Source organism: Pyxicephalus adspersus, chromosome 1 (assembly GCF_032062135.1).
Source record: "Pyxicephalus adspersus chromosome 1, UCB_Pads_2.0, whole genome shotgun sequence".
In the NCBI taxonomy this organism is placed as follows: domain Eukaryota; kingdom Metazoa; phylum Chordata; class Amphibia; order Anura; family Pyxicephalidae; genus Pyxicephalus; species Pyxicephalus adspersus.
Genome location: NC_092858.1, coordinates 125,480,976 through 125,503,474, shown reverse-complemented (window position 1 = coordinate 125,503,474; position 22,499 = coordinate 125,480,976). Strand labels below are relative to the sequence as shown.

Below are 22,499 nucleotides of genomic sequence, written 5' to 3'. Positions count from 1 at the left end.
TTAAATTGCCCATTGATCCTCTCTGCTGGATTTTCTAGCCCATGTTTACCAATTACTAATATTTAATTACCTAACAAACATTATTTTCTGCAAAAATGCATGCTAAGGCAATCTGAGTGTAAATGTTTATACACTAATTAGTACAAACTACATTCTTTTCATAGGACCTTACAACTACTATGTCTATGGGACACAGATTGGGTGTTTTTTTTATCAAAGCAGGAAAGAATCAAGTAAAAAAACAAAGAGCAAATGATTGTAAAATGGATTAACACTGCTTAGTAACATAAATTATTGCTGTTTGAAGTCTAGTAATTGTCTCAGAATATGGTATATGTGTACCAGAATTTAAACTGATGTCTCCATTATATCACAGTTCATGGCTCTTGTGAAATTGTTCAAATTAATAACATATTTTATTTGTAATCAATATGTTGGAAAATGAGATTGATATTTATTTCTGGGAAATTTGGGGGTTAATAATGCCATGCCTTGCAGTTTATCTGTCATATGAGAAATATTGAGACTGCTATTCTGGCCTTCCTTCTAAAAATACTAGCGGTCTAGTCAAATCTGACTTGAATACATCAGAGACGCAGAATGAGAATTGAGCAAATGAAAGTAAGGGTATTGTTACGGCTATTTTTTAAAAAAACATATTTAATAATAACTATATATCACATTATAATATAGACATATAAAGGTTTTTACACATAGGAGTAAGAGGATATCTCATGAAAGGTAATAACTTTTTTAAGTGGCTTTTAGATACATCTAAGCCTTACATTTAGTCACATTTAAAGGTTCTTTTGCTGTGCTAAAATTGCTTGTCCCAGTATGCATAAGAATCTAAACTTCTTGAAGCTGCCGTATATAGGACCAGCCTTATTTAGCCTTTTTCTCCAAAGTCCTACTGTTCTCGGCCTACTTTTCATTCATTGGATTTCCATTCATATAAATCCTATCAATGGTTTTACAACCTAATACTAAATGTATGTCTGTCATTATGCAGATCTTTGTTTGGCTTTGGTATACTAAGTAGGATGTGTAGGGGTGGTAAAAGCTTTGGGGAGAATACTATTATTGGAGAACAAATTTTCATTGACAGGTACAGGCATACTACACACAAGAATATCCCTTGATTATATATATATAATTATATATATAATATTATATTAATATATAATATTAAATAGGAGCTTTCACTGTTTCACAAAGCAGTCACAAGAAGCCATGGAAAGACTGATCATTAAAAAGAAAAAAAATATATAGCTTTTTATTGTTGTAATTATGTTACAGTACTAGAGCCTTCATTTTATTTTTTTAATATACTCGCACCTCTAATTTATTGTGTGACTGCCTTGTTTAAAGGATGGGAACAAATAAAAAAATATTTTTTTCTTCTTTGGAGAGGTGTAAGCTGCAATACTGAGGTTACAACAGAAAGAGATAAGGTAATGTCTGTAAAACAATCTCCTGCTAACAGCTGCTAATATTTACAATGCCATCTATGGCTTATCAGCAGATTGGACAGGACAGGTAGACATAACAGTTTTGTATTAACATTTATTGGTTAGATAGGATTATTCAGATAGGGGTGTAGGAAATGTTCATTTTTAGAAGCACATCTATTGATGTTTATGTTGGAAAAATACTTACTTGACCATGATTATATTTTCCAGTATTTAAAGTATTTAGTATTACATTGACCAATATACGGCTATATGAAAAAAAGATAAGTTTATGTAACCACAGAACAATGAATTCCTCTCTTTTCATTCTATGGCTTCTGCGCCATTAATTTGTCAGGTGGTAATAATGGATTAACAAGACATGGCAGTGGGTAAGGTTTTAGTGTTGAGACATAATTGGTGGTGATGAAAGAATAAATAATTATTTATGCATAGGCTGACCCAACACCAACCCCATGTCAACTGATTACCAAAACTATTGAGAAGTACATATATACCATACATACCAAAATATTTGAAATTCAAGTCAGTTACTGATGTAATTACAAAACACCTACAAAACAACACATATAGGCGAGTGACAAAATAGGCCTGATTTATTAATGCTCTCCAAGGCTGGGGAGGATACACTTTTATCACTGAAACTAGTTGATCCAAAAAAAACAGGAATGGATCTGGTCCAGGATTGAAAACATCTCTTAACAATTAGCAAATCAAGAAATCCATTCCAGGTTTGCTGGATCACTTAGGTTCACTGTTGAAAGTGTATTCTCTCCAGCCTTGGAGAGCTTTAATAAATCAGGCCCTATATCTCTTCATTCAAATTAAATCTGAACTCAAAGCCAAACTTCCCAGGATGTCATGGACTCACCAACTAGTAGTGTGTCATCAAGGCATTCTGAACTTACTCTACCACTGTATTTTTAACAGTGCTAACAATTTTTTACATTTTTCATCTGTTGCTGCAAAGTTTTTGTGCCTGGTTTCTAACTACGGTTTCTGTTGTTTAGCAATTCTTCAGAAATGTTTTGTCATTTTATCCACAAATAATTAGTACAAATGTAAGCATGGTTTCCACTCCAAACTGCTACTTTACCCTCCTCTTTGCCTTTGTCCCATTCTCAAAGTCAGATTGTCACATATTGGTATTTGAAAGTGTTATGTACATATTCCTTTTATGAATAAATTGTCATTTTTTTTTTCATTTATTTGTTTTAATAGTCTGACATTTGCTGAATAAGCTGTAGTTTTCCTACAGCTTATTCACTCATGTTGATTTGCTGCCACTGTTCTACAGAATTCCCCTGTTCATCTGTAGTAGTGTTATAGGTTTGTTGTCATTGTGCTGTGCTGCCTGATCTTAGCACTATTGTAGAGAAGCACACTTCCACTTCCTGGCCAAACTGGTTGTCAATTAGCTTCTTCAGCTCAGTTGCACACTCATTTTAACACACCTGATGGTGATGGAAGGAGGTCCAGCTTGCCAAGCACAACATTAAAGCTACGTACCCGTGTACAGCGCCAGTCGTCCATCTTCTGAACGACCGTCCTGGCAGATCCACGGATGATGGATGACTAATGATCCTAATGCAAGGGAAGGGAGAGAGCGTGCAGCAGGGTGCCACTCCGTCGTACCCCCGCTCCCCTCTGCATAGAGCAGAACGGTGCTGTATGTACAGCACTCCTTCAGGCATCGTGCAGTGCTAGTCGTTGGAAAGGATCGGGAAAGATCCTTTCCAACGACTATTATTGCACGTGTGTATGCGGCTTAAGCCACATTTATTGACAAGCTCACAAGCAGGGTCAAGCACTCTTAGAAATGAACAGATGTTCTTGTTGTTGCTCAACTTAAGTTTCCGCTCATTAAATACTGGATTGTATGCATTATGTAGGTTTTTACATATTCAAATATTACTAGTATATAAAACTTTCAGGGACAAATCTACTTTTGCCAAACATTCTTTCTTTCTTTTCCAGCCTTTTAGGGTGTTTGTGCAGTTTGAATGGCATTTTAGACCTTGGCTCACTATACAAGGGGTTGCTGAGATGTTCCTGGCTTTGCCCCCTTCCAGATGAAATACAAAAATGAGTGTGGGGGTATATGACAGCCTAATATCTTAGTATGTAACTGTGCAAATATCAGGTCATTGCGATTCTCAACACTGTTTTTTCTTTTAGTGAGAAGATGTGATGCCAGAGGCACAAGCAAGTTTTACGTCGTTGGAGTTACGGGCCATCATTACGTTTTTGTTTCTCCAGGGAAAGGAAGGACACTTCTCCCCCAGTGTTTGTGACATCTCAGTGTGAATGTCCTTTGCTGACAATATGCAATATGCCCAAAAAAAACCTCTTTGCGTATTTCTTCCTATAATTTTTATTTTTTATGTATATGTACACACATATAAATGCATAGATACATATATGCATGTGTATACATGAGTGCACATGAAGGCAAACAAACAATATACACCTAAAAAGAAAAACTTACCTGAATGAGAATTTTTCTTTGCAAAAGTGGCTGCTGCGTTTTTCAACTGAGAAAGCACAGTTTACGCGCACATAGCAGGTCTGCATTGGTGCACAACAATTCGCATCAAACACTTTAGGTTTGGTGCACAACAATGCGCATCTCACAACTGAGTTTAAATAAGACAATTGTGCTGTTTTTAGCGTTTCAACAATTCATAGAAAGGAAATGCTTAAAAACAATCACAATTTACCTGTTAAATTGCAGGTCTGTTGTATCACCCAAGGTTAAAAGATCCTGGGAGATTGTAAAGGAGATCAAATAAAAACAAAAAAACAAAAATAAACAACTACAAATTTTTTTAAAAAAAACTTTATTTAAAATAAACACATTTTCCAAAAGATCACACACACAGACACCACTAAATGTGCAAAAAAAAATGTAACATGTAAACCAACACCTCCACATAAAGCCAAAATAGTTCAAAAATGGCCCAAGAAATATTGCATTCAAAAAATACTTACCAAACCAATATGCAACTTTGGGGTGTAAAACTAGATTAAAAAATATTTATGGAGAACAATTATTTCAAGGTAGTAATAAAGACATTTTATTGCAATGAAACAATATGGGTACAAACACAATAACATAGCATTAACACTGACTAATTGCAAAATGGACATTAAAACATTCAAAGTATAAAAAAACAAAAGCAGCTATTGTTCTAAATGGTAAGCAAAGTATAAAATGTAGCAACATAGATTGGGATAACACACCAAACAAGAGCACCCCCCCCTCCTCCTCCTCCTCATCCAAGAAAAGAAAAAACAGACAATGGAAAAAGCAAGTTAGACAGCACTCATATATATGCACATCTTTATGCGCAAAGCTGCTACAAATTTGCCTGTAATTGGGACGTGCGCAGTCCATGAAATTTTGCTGTTTGTTTTTTTACAGTTTGACATTCCATAATCATTTATTGATCTAATCCTTTAGATTTGTACACCAATGAACAGCTATCTAATAAAAAATACATGAAAACAAAGTAGAGGAGGAGGCTTTAATGGTAAAGTAATTTATTAAATGTGTGTGTTAAGTGTAACTTTAAAACTTTTTTTACAGGTTATCCCACAATGAAAGCATGATTCATACAGCTGCATTCATATTATGAGCACAGCTGTGGGACCACAGACATTGTGGGATCCCCAGGCACCAGGGGTTAAATGAGGACAAGGCTCCCCATTCACCTCTAGTGCTCCGTGATTGGCTGAGAAAAGGGGATCCCTTATGATGCTTGAGCCATCATCAGGGTTTCCCCTCTTCATCGATTCATCACTGAAACAGCTGAAATCAGTTAACTCTGTCCGAACCTGAAAATATTAGGTCATTTAAAAATATGCTTATTTCTAAGCTAATATATATGAAACATTTGAACACATCATACATTTTTTTTTAGGGCTAACTGGAAGATGTGTGCCATTTGAAGAAGAAATGCCTAAATAATATCTTAGAAATTATGTAGAAATGTATTTTCTGAGTTTAATTTATATAGAATGTTATAAAGATGTAACTTTTCAATGTCCATTAAACTCTTATCAAGCAGTTTGTTTAAAAGCTAAGTTCCAGGCACATGATAAAGAATGGCAAAAACACTGAACTTTTTACATATATACATTTTGTAATACCTTAATAAATATATATATTTTTTCATACCTGTTTTGCTTATTTAAATTAGTTCCATTATCCCACTGATGTCCAGCATTTTAGTAGTGTGCAGATGTTTTGGCTTGACTTTTGGGTTAAAGCGGAACTAAACTTGGTAGGTGATGAGCTTCTGTGATAATTAGCAAGAATGGGCAGCTTACTTGATTTATCTGTGAGCAGCTACCTGCAGAGATGACAGGTCCAGAATCCTATGAAGCCGCCATCTTCACCGCCGGTCCAACAGCAGTCTTCTATGGAGATGACGATCCTGTTCGTTCATTGAATGATGTAACCCCTGTGCCGAGCTCTAAACTACACGGCCCATGGCACTCAAATACTTCAGAGGTTATGTTGATGATATGCAACTGAAGTGACAGCATTGTAAGGTAATACTTTTATGGGTACTTACATCCATAAAATGAATAAAATTAGAATTTTAAGCATTTTTGGTGCTGCCCATGGTATAATGCTATAGCAATTCATCAAACCTTTTTTTCAGCATACCCATCTGACATTTTCATGTGTTTCAAATACTTTCTGTAGCAGGCTCCATACTGGTCTGGACATCCCCAAGATGCTTTCCAGTGCCTGAAGCAGAGTGTGAAGTATGATCGAGAAAGCACATTGTGTGGGCCTGGAATATACACAATCCATGAGGATACCATGGGTTTCAGGTTTATGTGATACAATTTAATATCTGAGGACTGGACATATTTATGTGATTCCCAACCTCTTAGATTGTAAGCTCTTCAGGGCAGGGTCCACCCCAGGGTAGGGCAGGGCAAAAAATTGGCGCTGCATACATACTGTTTATTATTATTACCCCCTAGCAGTAATTCCGAGTGTGACTCGAGGTAGATTTTACATGCTAAAAGTGGTCATCCCGAGTCACATTCGGGGTCGCTTAAAACTTAAAAAAACTCACCTACCTATGTTTGTTGCCGCCCAGGGTTTTTGCTGGTCTCCGCAGGTCCTCAGGTGGCGTCCTCCCTCTTCGATCTTCTCTGGGCAACTGCAAAGACGTTTCCCGGTGACGTCGGTGCGGGCGGAAGAAGTGGTGGGAAATTCATATAATTTTGTATTGGATTCAATACAAATAAATCTTGATAAAATTGTTTTATATATATTATATATGCTACTGTACAGGTATATTACATGTTTACGATTTTTTTTATTTTTATTTAAAATTTATTATTAAATGTAATAAATATTGGACATATTTCAGTGAATTATGCCTAAGAATTATAGGCCTACAATGTAAAATAAATTTCCATGCAAAAAAATGTAATGCTTTTTGCATGGAAATACGGACAGAATTAGAACCCTAGGGGGGTTAATAATAAAAATAATAATAATTCAAAAGGGAGTCATACAACATGATAAAAAGCAATGAATGAAAAAATGGAAATGAGGTGCAAAAAAATTGTCTGACCCTAATTTCATTTAAATGTTGTGCTAAAATCTGAACCACGATTAAAGTAAACTAAAATCCAGTCCATGTGGACCTCCTGCTGCAATTTTTCCATTTTCATTACAAAATTATGACCATGGCATATTGTTCTTTTGGAATGTGTTAGTCAATGACAGACTTATGATTTTGCAGGATCAGCTGGATAATTTTGTAGAATCTCTGGAAAACTTCTTATTTGTGTATAGAAATGGAAAGGGAATGTGGAACTAGAAGCTTACTGATTGCAGGAAGCACTGTCATACAGTATCTTTTCCTATCTACTTCCCATTCATAGTATGTTAGGACATTATCTCATCTTTCCTACATCTGTTCTGTCACCCACTCAGTCTAGGAAGGCAAAGCTCATCCAAATCTAAAAATGATGAGAAAAATGTAGAGCTCAGCTGGTTGTTAGCTTTTTAGCCTTGAATGTCTAATCTAGTACAGTACAGTGAAATTCGATACAGTAATTTAAATAGACCTCCTATTTGTCCTGATTATGGCCTCATCAATTTAAATGAACAGTACAAATTTAATACAAATGACAACATTTCCATGTAATTTCATATGTCAACATAAATGGAACCAAATCACATAAATGCATGAAACTATGAAAATCTGCTTGCTTCTCCGATGCATTTAAATAAATTGCAAGGCATAATGAAACTTTGAAAAAATGTTGAATAAGTATTATACCCCATCATCGTTATAGGGTGTCAATCACTTGCATATGCACAAGGAAGACCAAAAAAAGGTCCAGTGGGCTGGCTGTTCTTTTAAAGCACCGGGGCTAGTGAATCCATACTTGGGAACTTAAAAGTCAGTGAGCCTAAACCAGCCTATTTAGGGGTGTTTGGGAGTAGCAGCATGCTGTGATAAACTGAAGAATGTATATGATAAGCCTGTAGATGATAAAAGTGAAACTATAGTTCCACAATGAAAACTTGCGAGCACGTAAGGATACGTATCAACCTACGCAAAATCATTTTTTTTAAAGAACACTAAGCTGCAACCCCCAGGACTAAAGTTTCATTGTCCCAGCCTGGCCAATTAAGATGGCTGAGGATCTGACAAACAAAAAAACTCAGATGAAAATGGCTGCACCCGTGTTGAAGCATGGACAGGTGTGTAAAATAAAAAAAAAATTTAATCAGGTTGGTAAGTTTATTTTATTACAGAAGGGACATCACCTGTCTGCAATAGTCGACCAGCCTGGTGGCAGTTTATTATTTGTAACATTTGCAACCACTGTGTAATCATTATATTATGAGGGAAAAAAAGAACAAACAGTTCTAAACATACAAAAAATGGGCAACAGCGATGTGACAATATATAAAACAGGGATATTAAAAATTATCTGCAATAAGTGGGGCCCAATCTACCTTCTTCCCTTTCTCAAGGTCAGACCCTGAGTAGAGGGTAGTCTCCCATCTTTATTTGGACACATATATTGTCAGTGAGCAAAGAAAGGAACTGTAGGTAGACAACACAGACAACACCTTCTCTTGCTTATTTTTTCCTTTACAGTGCCAAGTTCCTTCCCAGTAGTAGCTACATGATCCAAGTAGTAGCTGCATGATGTAATTTATCCAATCAGCCTATTGCTGGCAGGGCATAAAAAAGTTTTTTAAAAATGTCAAAAGTGCTAAAATTAACTTATGGTAAAAGAGCGAAGATGTGTATGTGGCCTTTAAGTGGAAAAAGTTATATCTCTGATCTATGCCCCCTTGTATTAATTAAAAGGATTAATACAGCCTTGTATCTTGTAATCTTAACACAACCATGTAAGGTAGATGTCACTGGAAGAACAAACTGAAATACAAACTAAGCATGCAGAATCAAGAACAATACTAAAACTGCTCTGCTTTATGAAAGTGTTTCGGCTGGCCTGACTTCACTGTTTATAAGAACGCTTCTAGGAGCCAAACTCTGGTAATGCCATTAACAGCATTGCAGGTGGAAATAACAAACGCACTGACAATTCCTGCATTGGTAAAGTCTGACAGCACCTCTGTAATAATATTGTACCCACCCATACAAGTCCTGGGGTTTCAATTTCTTGGTTCACTATAGTACCTTACTGGTTTACTGGGCTGTAGGTAATAACACCAGTGAAATCCAATATTTTAAATCAGAAAATCTCAGTATGTGTAAATAAGTAGACTACACAATATATATCAAACTGAATGAAAAACTATTCTCCTTGACAATCGGTTTATCTTGGCAGTTTGAGGTTGCATATGAAAGGAACATGCTTTTAACCACTTTATGACGAGAGGTCACTGCAGCCTGCATTCCCAGACCAAATTTCAATTTCAAGTATGCATTACTTACCTGTACAAAATTTCTAATTTGCCTACTCTAAGCAAGTATAAGTATATATAATGTAGGCAACCAGCAGAAAAGGTAGTAGACAGTAGGGATATTTGCACAGGATTCCTATCCTGTGGGAAGTAGCAGATGGAAGACTCTCACCTGGGAGATTATTGATGAGGAAGCACTGAGGGTGGAGATATAACATAGAGCCAGGAGCTCAGTCGGTGGATGTGATGTGCTGGAGACACAGAGAGGTGCTCTGTGTGAGGGATGTGCTGGAGACACAGGCAGGTGGCCTGTGTAAGTCACTGTGCTGGAGACACAGACAGGTGCTCTGTGTGAGGAGGAGGAAAAGACCCTAATGTAGAGGGCTTGAGAGCATGCAGCTCCAGTGTTCCACAGAGAGAGAGAGACAAGACTCTACAGAAAGAGGGAGAGAGACAAGAATCTACAAACAAGGTGACTCTAGTTTTTCTGCATATTTGAAAATGGACTGCTATAGACACGGGACAGCTGAAGATAAGTGCTTGTGTGTTTGATGTTTAACCGGCTGACGTTAAGCCTTCTTCTTGGGACAATTTTGTTGTTTTTTTCAATAAAACCCTTATATGGCATCCAGTCCTGCTAGTTGCCTACCATTTGTGTACAATATACAAATATACAATACAATATACAAATATACAATATATATATATATATATATATATATATATATATATATATATATATAGGTTCTTCCATGGTTCTCCCATAATTCTTTACTAGTCATGAAGAGCTTTAAAAAAATCCTGCCCAGCATTAAAATAGGCCTAAGTTGAACAAATGTAAAAGAGGTACATTGACTTTTGATAGCATCCATTCTCATTTCCAGCCAATTGTTTATTATTTCCCATCCATTAAAGTTGGGAGATCTACAACTTTAATAAAGATGCTAGGATAAAAGTGAGCATGCTTACATCTTCTCCTCATTGTCTTCACCCCTAAAAAACCCTTTTATGTAGGAACATTCTCTTTTATACTGTGATAATATAAAAGTTTTTAATGAGTTCAAATTCCAAAAGATAAAAAAAAGTCAAAATGATTGAAAGAATGAAAGTCAGATTCTGAGGCCCAGGCAACTGTCAAATATAAATCAAAATGCCAAAGCTAAGGCTGGGTACACACCTCCAATGGTTCTCGCCCGATAATCAACTCAGGGCTGATATGGAACGAGAATCTTGCGTGTGTACAGCACCAGTCATCCATCGTCCGAATGACAGTCCTAGCGCATCCACAGATGATGGACGACGAAGATCCTAATGCAAGTGAGGGGGAAAAGCGCACAGCAGGGTGCCGGTCCGTTGTTCTCCCCCTCCCCTTTCTATAGAGCAGAGAGGTGCTGTATGCACAGCACTAGTTCATGCATCGTGCAGTCCTTAGTCGTTGGAAAGGATCGTAAAAAATCCTTTCCAATGACAATATTTGAACATGTGAATGTAGCTTAAGTAAGACACGCAAACACAGACAACAAAATCTGTAGGTCAACACAAGTCAATGACAAAATAGAAACTGGATTACGCACTCAAGAATCAGAAGTAAACTCTCAATGGCAGTCAGAATGTATTGAAACCATTTTAAACAATGGCCAGCTAACCAAAGGACTTACTACTGTCATGCCGATGTTTACTTGCATGTGACATACCATTACTAAAAAGTGCACATTCATGATGGCATGTACATATACACGAAGTAATATTTTATTCATATTTGCATTAGAAGGACAGAAATGTGTAGTTATACCATTGAACATAGGCACATGACAAAGATTGATACAATGTGTTCCTCATAGAGATGCGTTCAGCAAGAAGTACCTTTCACTGGCCCTATAAATTTCTAAATTCCTACTGCTATTTAATACCTGTGAATGCCATTAAATCAATCATATGCAAATAATGAAAAAATGCAAAGATTCATATTACAACACAATGAAAAGATGGCAAGAGGACAAAATAGAATTATGTGTACTTACCGATAAAAAAGAATAAATACACTTCCTCATCACCTTCACTAAGTTGTTTTATATTTCCAGTAAATAGAAGCCACAAGCCAACTGATACTATAGCGGATCCTGCCAGCTGAAAAGTAAAGAGAAATGTGAGTACATAAAATAATATCAGAGTGTCTATAAAAGCAATTATTTCTTTCATCTTTAATGCAGACACAATATTTAGCTTTTGAGAGTATAATAAAACATTTTATTAAAAAATCATAGACCGTCTTCAAGATTCCTAACTGATAATGGTACCAGCTACACTATGTATCCCAGACCTAGGAGACAGGATGGCTCTAGCGACATTTGCACATTATTTTTGAGTTTTTTGAGGCTTATAGGAGGTCTAGTAAATATTTAATGTGAAAGGATTGAATGTGGGACTGTCTGCCAAATTTTATAGAAATTACAGTCTTCCATACTGTACATAAGACATAAAAGACAGAACTACCTGGATCAGAATGTTTTATATTAAAGGTTGAGTAGATAACTTGAACAAAGAAACCAACAAAAGAAGTTAAAATACACCTGTGATCATGCTATGACATTAAAAAGTAACTGAGCTTTAAAAAAATTTGTTCCTTACTAACCTATTCAGCTGCAGGCACTGTGTAGTTATTTCCCAAGAATTAAATGAGAAACTCTAAAGTCAGGGAGCAGGTGGTTTCTGAAAAGCTTACAGAAGGCTGGCAAGCTGCTAAGGCTACATGCCCACATCAGATGATTCTTGTCTCATAATTTCCTCTGGGCTGATATCAGACGAGAATTCGGCGTGTGTACAGCGTTCGTCGTACATCGTTCGAATATTTGTCCTGGCGGATCCACGAACGACGGACGGAGATCGAGCGTAATGAAAATGAAGGGGAGAGAGCACAGGGGGGTGCTGCTCCATTGTTCTGCGCCTCCCCTCCCCATAGAGCAGAAAGGCATGTACTCCTGCATCGTGCAGTCATTTGTTATGGAAAGGATCGTAAAAGATCCTCCCCAACGACAATTATTTCATGTATGTACTCAGCCTACGTCTCTGTTTTGAAAGAAAAAAAGGTGAGAAGTTATGATTTTGTTGTGAAATTTGAGCAGCTACAGAGGTCAGTGAACAATTGCTTTATAGCTCATTTACCAAGGGTTAGCAATATGTACATGTTGTCATGTCCAAAGCCTTGTTACTGGTTTACTTTAAGCTGGCCAAATGTATAAAGGATTATGCAGTACATTACAAACTATTTTTACCATGGGAAGAACCAAAATGGAACACATTCTGAGCAAGAAGCAACTATATGAACTTATTTTCTAGCTACTAATAGCTCATAATACTAATAAAATGTTTGTATTATACATATGTATTTATTAGATGGCTTATCAATGACATTGATGTCACAAAACAATTATGGATGCTCAAGTAATAGATGACAGAGCAGACACCAATTACCTTCTGCCTCTCTCTCTCTTTCTGAATAAAAATATCTATAATGCTCTCCAATCAGTTATTTTCTGTTTGGCCTACTTAGAGCCATATTGCCTGGTAGTTATCAGGAGTACTTATATTGGACATATGCCCCTGATTACTAACATCTATTATAAGCACTCTCACACATTTAATATAACAACAAACAAAATTGTGTTGTAAATTTTATATGTGTGTTTATATATTAAATAGGGGGAGTACTTCTATAAGCTGCTGATAGCTAGGATTTGTTCCTCACCATAAAGGTGCTGGTCAAAAGTTCAAAAAGTATACAAAACACTGGTTCCTATTGATATTTCAGCAAATTTAAGTGGTGAATGTTGGAAATTCATGAAATGTACCTGTCAATGCCAGTCCTTTAATCTACACAGCACAACCATTTGGAAAAGTCAAGCACTTGTCTGTTGGTGACTAGACAGATTTTTTCCTTTTATAAGAATGTTTGTTGCTAGAACATGAGCTTTGTAGAATAATCGACTGGCTTCTCCCTTTCACAATCTGAGCAATTTAAATGTAAGTATTTGTACTGTTTTCACTTAGAAAATGCTTTTAATGACAATTTATTAAATAGAGGAGAATAAATGTTTGCCTTTTTTACATGGGTGACATTCTACTTTAAATCAGGCTGCCTATTTAAGAAAACACAAACGTACATAGATGAACTCCTATAATGTCAATTTGTTACAGACAGAAATTTGTGAACTATTAACTCTAATAAAGATTGTATGGTGGTGATTGGTATGTCCAAGGGGTCTATTTATAAATACCACTGAAAAAATTACTGGTGGAGAATCTTCCAGGTCCATGTGTTTTAAAGGCAGTATTGATTCTCCAGCAAAGGTTTTAGGGAATGTCAGATTTGCTGCTTGTTAACTAGACCTCTAAGTGTACATCTACTAATCAGTAGGTATCTAATGCCTGTAGACCAGGCTAGCAGAAGAAAGGTACCAAGGAAATGATAGTGTCCTTTGTAGAAAGCATTACACAGTACAGAGGTTAGCAGGACATAACAGCCAATCAAATTTCTTTATATTTCCTATTCTTAAAATGTTTTTTTTCTACTAATTTGCCTTATTGAATAAGTTGCCGTAAAATACTTTCATGCCATTATTACTAGCCAAATAAAATGAACAATTAATTACCATTAGTAATATTGGAGTTTACAGAGGTCATCTGATATACAACATACTGTAATCTGGATTCCCTAAGTACATGTATTTCATTTTATTATTGCAAACAAAAACACATTTAGGACATAATGTATCTGAAATGACTGCCTGCAGCTTTCAGACATTATCCCCTGGGACACTGATATTGTCAAAACTATGATGATTTTCCAGAAACCTTAGGTCATTCCATTTTCAGAATTTCCAGCATCATTAGGGTATCCTATAATTACAACTCTGCACCACGCCTTTAAGTCAGTGACTGCAAAATAAAAGATGTGCATGCACTTTCTGTGTTTTCCACTAGTCTCTGCCAGTCTTTCCGACCTCTCAAGGCGGGCCAAGTGTAAGAACTTTTTATCTACTTCTACAGCATTAATAACTTCAGCCGGACTTTTCTCATTTTATCAAGCTGGATCTCCTGTCCAAGTCCGTGATAAGATATATTTTTGTATGATCTTCCTGCAGTCAGCTCTATGTATGTTGTAACTGAACAAACTAGGCAGCAAACTGATACTTATAAGTTGTATCTATGGTGTAAATCAAAAGTTTCAGGAAAGAAAAACCATTTAAATTTACGTGCAGCATTTCAGCCATTTATTCAGCTCCTTGGCTGGCATTTCTTATAATATATTATACTTTCGGTAGTGACTTTTTTCTAGAATTTTTTCTTTTTTTACATTGTACACCAATGTGTTGTTAAGGGTTTACTTCTAACTGACTCCCCTATAATTCTGACTTTGGCATATACTGTCTAACTACAGTTAAGGACATGCATGGGTGGAACAGACTGGGAAGCATTGCAAAAGTCTACATGTTACAGGCATCTCTTATGTAATGGGGTCAGCGCTGTCTGCAAAGACTACAAAAGGACAAGACAGACTTATTTACACAGGGATTATTCTTATGAATGTCATCTTTAAAAAAAAAAATGACTACATTTCAGGTTGGGGATTTACAGAGTGCGGGAGTGAGCTTTACAGCTGGACATAGAGTAGAGAGGACAACACTCTCTATGTGAAAGGGGAAACATGGAGGTCTCTAAGCAGATGTAATAAATTCTCTGATATTCTTTGCCCCAAGCATTGTGACAAATGCTACGTACACGAGCTAGTTTTTTTTTTGTTTTTTTTTAGATTGTGAAAGATCGTTTCCAATGACAAACAACTGAAAAAAGAATGAATGAGCGCTGTATACAGCACTGTGCTGAACAGAACGAGCGGCACCCCACAGTGATCTCCTCCCTTCACTTCGATTGCGGTTGTTCGTCTTCTGTCGTTCATGGATCCATCAAGATGGATCCGTAAATGACGTCAGACGGCCTCTGTACACATGTCACATTCTCCTCCGAGCTTGTATCAGCTGAGAGTCATCTGACGTGTGTACTTAGCCAAAAAATTGGGAGCAAAATAAAACAATATTGACATATTCCACACCCCGAGGAACTGAGACTCCCAGCTGACAGGAGCAAGCTTAACGTTATCAGTGGTTTACCAGAAAAATAAACATTCCTAATAGTGAGCCTAGCTTTGCACAGCCCAATTCATTTGATATAAATTATATAAAAGATATTTTAAAGAGTAAAATATTTTTGATGCATTGGGAAATTTGCTTTTGTCTATTATACTATTATATTATACTATTTTTTATAGTATCATGACTAATACTAAACAGAAGACTGACATAACTTGTTAAAAAAAGGAAGGAATGTTTTCAAATACTTTTAAACCTATCAGATCTCCAGTGAGGAAATTAGGTCACCAGCCAAGGCTTTGGCCCTAGGGAGCCAATTCCTGCCCATATCACTGTTGATGAAACGTACCTTTGGCTTATCTCCTATACTCAGATTTTCCACCAACATCTGCTATACTTGTCAAATTCGCCAAGACATCAGTTTGGTAGCTGGTTCTGGATTCCCTAGAATCCGTTGTGCACAAGTATAGATATATATGCTGCATAACAATCATTTTGTTAAATCTCTTTCAATGAAGTGTTCTCTGAACTGCAGAACACGTTGCAAAAAGAAGTAGGTTCACAGGTGATTTTTTTTCTAATTGTTTCTATTAAGCTACTCATTAAACCATAGTGAAAACCAATCAGCCCTCGTTAACCCCTTCCTCAATTTCTCCCTTTAGCAAGCTACTATACACATGCAAACTTTAAAAAAAAAAACTATTAAAAATACATAAATGTAAAGCAAGAAATACAAAATAAAAAAAGGATATTGCTTTCCACTAAAAACCTAATTTTAATGCCACATGAATGGTTTGGTAGCATGAGATTTTTTACTGTAGTGACATCTCCCTACAGCATATTTATAGCATTGTGATACACTGGTATTCAGTATACTCTTAAGTCAATAAAATCATCCTACATGTTCTTCCAGGAAACCAATTTGGAACCTGGAATCAGCAATGGAATATTACAGCTTGAGGAAGAATCTGATCCATGGTTTGAGATAGGCTATGCTTACCTGGGCTGTTACCCCAATATTTAAACACCTATGTAAGAACTTCCCATTCATTTCAATAGACCAGACCACACCAGGGAGTTTGTGGGCAACATATTTTGAGTGTTAAAGAGAAACATAATTTTAATTATTTTAACTGCTTCTAAATGCCTTTAAATACATAAAACCTCCTGTAAATACTTATAAACATTTCCACTGAAAACAAAGGGGGTGTTTACAAGCCTTTATTAACGTCTCTATTGAAAACAAATGGAATCGTTTTCGGACATTAATATGCCTTACCAATAACTTTCATTAACCCATACCTTTCATATTTGGCCTGCTTTCAAATACTTCAATAAGGATTCTTAGGCTTGCTTTAGGATGCCTTTTAATGTTTTTAGAAATACATCCAAAAGTGGTATGAGCATTTATTAGCATTAAAAAACTGTCCCTGTAGACTTAGCCATACCCATTTCTTATGCTTTAATTTTGTGAACGGAAAAACTTTCGTATACAGAATGTGTTATGGGTGTTTTTCCACGTCCTTATTGGCTATTCCATTTTTTTTCTTGAAGAATGGAACAGGAAATGAAGTACTGTTGAGCTAAAGTGAGATTACAGCTATCAGGTCCTTCTCAGTAGCACTGCTAGTTACATCTATTGTTAGAGAGGGGCGGCGCACTGATCTCAAGTCCTTGAGAAATGAAACACAGGAAGCCACGTTTACGAGTTTGTACAACAACAAACATCTTTTAACTTTGCAGCCTGTTTTACATGAGGGAAACACCAAGGCTTGTAATATTTACTTAGATTACAGCTATGGTATGTATACTCTTCCTGACATTCCATACTGTTTGTTTAACATACATTGTGCAAATTCTGCAAACATGGAATTCAAGTCATTTCTTTAATGTTACTGTAGCAACCTAAACAAATTACACAACTAAAAGATAAATACAGCATATCTTATGCAGAGGAAGTCTTGGTTTAAGACATCCTATCCAAATAAAATAAATAAAATAATATTTTACCTTAAATAAAAATGCTATTTGCTGTACTGTATATAAGTAATGTTGCCAACATTTCAAGTGTAATTGGAATTTTAAATTGGATGCATGCTCTGAATAATCTAAATGACTGAAAATGCATGTTTGTCAACTGAAGAAAGTAAGTACACTCCATACATTTACCACCCCTTTAAAACCATGTATTTAGAAATACGTGTTCCAGTTTAGGTTTAAATGAGTGAAACCTTCTTCTGGCAATACAGAGGTGGAAGATCTATGCGGGCCTTTTTTAACCACAGATATCAATATCTAGGGTCTAATGTTTTATTTGCTATTGATGTGTCTGGTGTCACCAAAAGGTCATTAAGCTCCTCAGAAATAAGGTTGTGAATTCATTTGTGTGCCTGGCCATTTGATGCTTACAAAATCTCCAAGAAACTCAAAATTTTGTAACGGGTTCTAAAACTCTTGCAGCAGTTGGTGTCAATGTTCATGCCCATACAATTCACTGCATAGGAGATAAGCCAGGAGGAAAGGCTTTGTTGTCCAATAAAAGGAAAATACCTAAACCAGATTTCCAATTAACATGACAAAGTTTGCACCTTCTGGAAAGTGTGCTGTTGCTGGATAAATCAAAGATATGGATATATGGCCAAAGTAATTATAGACTTTTTTGTTACAAAGAGAAGAAAGGAAATATGAAGTTTCAAGAACCTCATCTAAACTGTGAAGAGTGGTGGTAAAAATAGAATGGTTTTGTATTGCTTTGCTACTTTCTGACCTAGGCAGTTGGCAATTGTTAGACCAACTATCAATTGTGCATCATGTGCTAGACGGGAATGTGATCTGTCCTAAAGTTACAGAGGAAATGGATCTTTATGGGCCTGATTTATTAAAGCTCTCCAAGGCTGGAGAGGATACACTTTCATCAGTGAAGCTGGGTAATCCAGCAAACCTGAAATGGATTAAGTACAGGATTAAAAACATTTGCTAACAAATAGCAAATTACTTTAAAGAAATCTATAGCAGTTTTTTGGTGAAAGTGTATTTCTCCAGCCTTGGAGAGTGTTAATAAATCAGGCCCAATGTTCCAAAGCACATTAACAATGTCCTGATTCAAACTGAGTTGAAATGGAAAACCCACAAAACAACCAAAAAAATGTCGTAAAGGCAAGTGGTCATAAATATCATGTTGTCAGTGTCAAAGACTGGTGGCCAGTTATGCAAAATCCTCACAGGAATTAATTTCTTCTAAAGTGGCAATACCAGCTTCTTAGGCCAAGGGTATGCTTACTTGGTTTTTCAGTATAAAATTACATCTATTCATATTTTGGGGGATTTTCCTTCTGTTTCAATATGTTGCTAACTTTTCATGTGTACTTACTTCTTCACATAACTGCACACTGTAGGGGAAATGGCCTTTTAAAACATTTTAAATAATAAAAGCTGGATTATAATTTTCATAACACTTTGGCTACACTGTGAGGGGCTTTCATACTTTACAATTTGCACTATTTACTGTAGTAATGTTGAACTTAGTTATAAAACTTACATTTTTGACACGCAAATGTAAATCTGTATAAAAACCTCACACAATTCTTTCCCAGTGCCCTCATGGGCACAGTAAGAACACTGCCAATCTTCCATGTGTCTGTTGTACTGCTTAGCAAATTCCTGTCAGGATTTTACAAGAAGGAAACTGTGAACTGCACTCACTTCTGTTCCTACCATCAATGAATGTTTTTTTAACATCGTTGTTAACTGGGCTGTGTTACTAGCTAGTCATACAACATTACTGACAGTCAGGAATTCCTTGCATGGCCATCCAAAAAAAAAGAGACAATAGTGCCTCTTTGTGTTCTTTTGGTCTGAAACTATAGCAACATCAAAGAGCAATGGTTACTTTAAAAACAAGTTTAGCACTTAGGAGCTTATTCCATTTCCTCCTTATGTACCAATGCATTACAATCCCCGAATCACAGAATATGAGCTACCCATGTCTAATGATTATTACTAGCATGAATGTAATGGGGAATATGTGTTTTTTTACACAAATTACATTACTTAGGACAAATGGAGGTACTATAGGAGTAGTAAGGCAAGTAAGGAGACTTATTTCTTTCGTATGTGATATATGTATGTTTTTATCGTATGTGATCCAAACTGTAATTCAGTATTATTAGTGCCCAAAATGATGCAATTTAATTTTTTTGTTAACATTGGCTATATTTGTTACTCTCATCTCAGATCTAGAAAAACCTGAAGCTTACAAGGTATAATTACTTTAAAATGAATGCACTTTTCTATGAGGTCTAAACACTGCTTAATCCTGAATTCAGAGAAGCAAAGTAACATCATAAGCATAAAGACTCTTGGACAAGAGGCCATATTTATTTCTGTATTTCTGTACTGACAACAGAGACATTAATACCCATTCTGAAATGTTTCATTGTAGGCCTTTAATGCAAAAAATAAAAATGGCAACAAACAGGCCAATCTATGAAGTTTGAGGATATTTTAAAACAAATTTAGATGATACAAAATCTAGCTTTATTCTTCTAAAAAAATAAAAATGGCAACAAACAGGCCAATCTATGAAGTTTGAGGATATTTTAAAACAAATTTAGATGATACAAAATCTAGCTTTATTCTTCTAGTGTACTGTTTCAAACCATATTTTTGATTTGACCTGTTTTTCACATAAAGCTTCCTTTGTGGTCATTCCACATTGGTAAATGTTTTAATAATGTATCCAATGACTCAGAAAGCAATGAAGCCCTTACATCAGCGTGATGGCCACGTAACTATAGATATGGCAGACCCTATTTCTCTACTGTGACAGTCTTTGCTTTGCTCATGCAGGACTGTTCCGCATGTGTTAACCCTTTGCATTGAAACTATGTATGGGAGAAGAACAGGTTTGCTTTAAACAGAGTAACTGATATAAACTATACAGTAAACCATAATTTTAATAATAAAAAAAAATCAATAGGGTAATTAACTTAAGCATAACTAACATATGCAATTTTTAATTTACCCAGAAGTACTCTCTTTTTTGCTCAGTAAGAAATATTGATCCTGATTTATAAAAACTCTCCAAGGCTGGAGAGGATACACTTTCATTGGTCAAGTAGAGTGATCACGCGAACCTGGAATGTATTTTAAGTCCATTTTGCTATTTAGTAATTTGCTATTTGTTAGAAAATGTTTTCAATCCTGGATCAGATGCATGTTTGATCCAGGTTTGCTTGATCACCCAGCTTCACCGATGGAAGTGTATCCCCTCCAGCCTCCAGTCTTGGAGAGCTTTGATAAATCAGGCCCAATGTAAAAATATTTAAAGTTGGCCTTGCAGTAAAAAACAAGATGTGTTTGATATAATAAAGTAGAACTAAAGTCATCCCAGCACAGCCAATCTAGATGGCTGAGAATCACCATTGCCAGAAGAAAGGAAGGTGGAGGCACCATGCGAGGGAACTCAGTTAGGTGAGTCCAGTAGCTTTAGATCCACTTTAAGACCCATTACCTTACAATTACTGGAATAGCAGCAATAATTAAAAGGAAAAAAACACCTGTAGAGAAAACAACTAATACAAATTCTTGCCTTCTTATCAACTTCCTAATGAGATATTAACAAGGCAGAGTAAAAAGGAAGTGGCATTCTAGGCAAAATTTTTCTCTGTATTTAGCTTTACCATAACTAACACTAAGTAGAACCATGACTGGAACTCTTGCCGTTTCAGTACTAGAGTCCAGGTTCACATATTGGCTAGGAATCTATCTGCATTGAGTTAGTATTTTCTTTCTTGTGTGAGTTTTCTCCCACACCCCAAAATATGCAGTTAAGTTAATTGGTTTTAATGACATTAGACTATATTACCATTTAACTGTGAGCCCCTGAGGGACAGATAGTGACATGACTATGGACTTTGTAAAGGTTTGTGTAATTTGTTGGCACTATAGGAATACCAGTTAACACAACAATGCTGCCTAGTTTCATTATTATCTAAAATGAACCAGTGGAACTACACTGGGAGCCAACCTGACCTGTTTGTATGTCATTGTCCAAAGGAACTGTAGACTGATTTCTCTTGGTATGGTATCCAAACACATTAAACCAATATAGCCACCCACTGATTTTCTTTATAGATCTGCACAATAAGATTAGATTTTTCTTTTTATTAACAGTAAGAGATAAAGATTATTTCACCACAGTTTCCAAGTCAAAAAAAGTTGTTAAATAATCCATCTCTGTTACATCTACCAAAATCTCAAATTCCAAGTAGTGGCTGGTGGCTGATTTTCAATTGTAGAGACCAAATATAAACCTAAGACACACTAATGGCTATCTCTCTACATCTGTACTGTTTTGCTGTTGAAATAAACATCTGAATCAAATTTGTTCTTGGTGGCTTTTCCTGTCAATCCCAATTAGGTTAAAAATGTCTTATTTTAAAAAAAGATATCTGTATTATGACCATTTAATTGACAGTGTTGTCTAGACACATTTAGGGAGGCAGCAGGAGTGTGATTGGAACAGGAGATTACTTAAGGTCAGAATGACTGGTGAGATAGTATGGTCCGGCAGATGAAACAACACCACAAACAGACTGACTGTATGCTTTTTTTATTTTACAGTATTGTTGTACAGAGGGCCAGCTTATATCTATAAAAGGTAAATGTTAAGAATAACTTAAATTTGGAACCTTTATATGTTTTATGCATTATGGACAATACGGTTATTTTATGGTAAAGTGTATGTTCAGTCAAAACTAGTACTTTTACCAGTTTTTGATAAAATACTGAAAGGTTGGATTTTACTGCCCACTTAGATTTACCATTACTTCCTGACTTTAACAGGACAGGAAGTTAGAAGAACTTTCCACAACCAGCAGTGTGACAAAACTGTTTAACATGTACATCTGCATACAAAGAAAGTGAATGAAATTTCTGTAAAAGAAGTCTCCAATA

The 22,499-nt window shown here is 35.9% G+C and overlaps 1 protein-coding gene across 1 annotated transcript in view; it reads right to left on the bottom strand.

Annotated features, from left to right (window-relative positions):
- Window positions 1–22,499, bottom strand: part of TSPAN2 (tetraspanin 2) — a gene marked incomplete in the record, with an annotated part of 83,487 nt that overhangs the window by 42,576 nt on the left and 18,412 nt on the right. Inside the window, 1 exon segment of the mRNA XM_072426405.1 lies at window positions 11,418–11,523. Coding sequence (XP_072282506.1) covers window positions 11,418–11,523 — 106 coding nt within the window.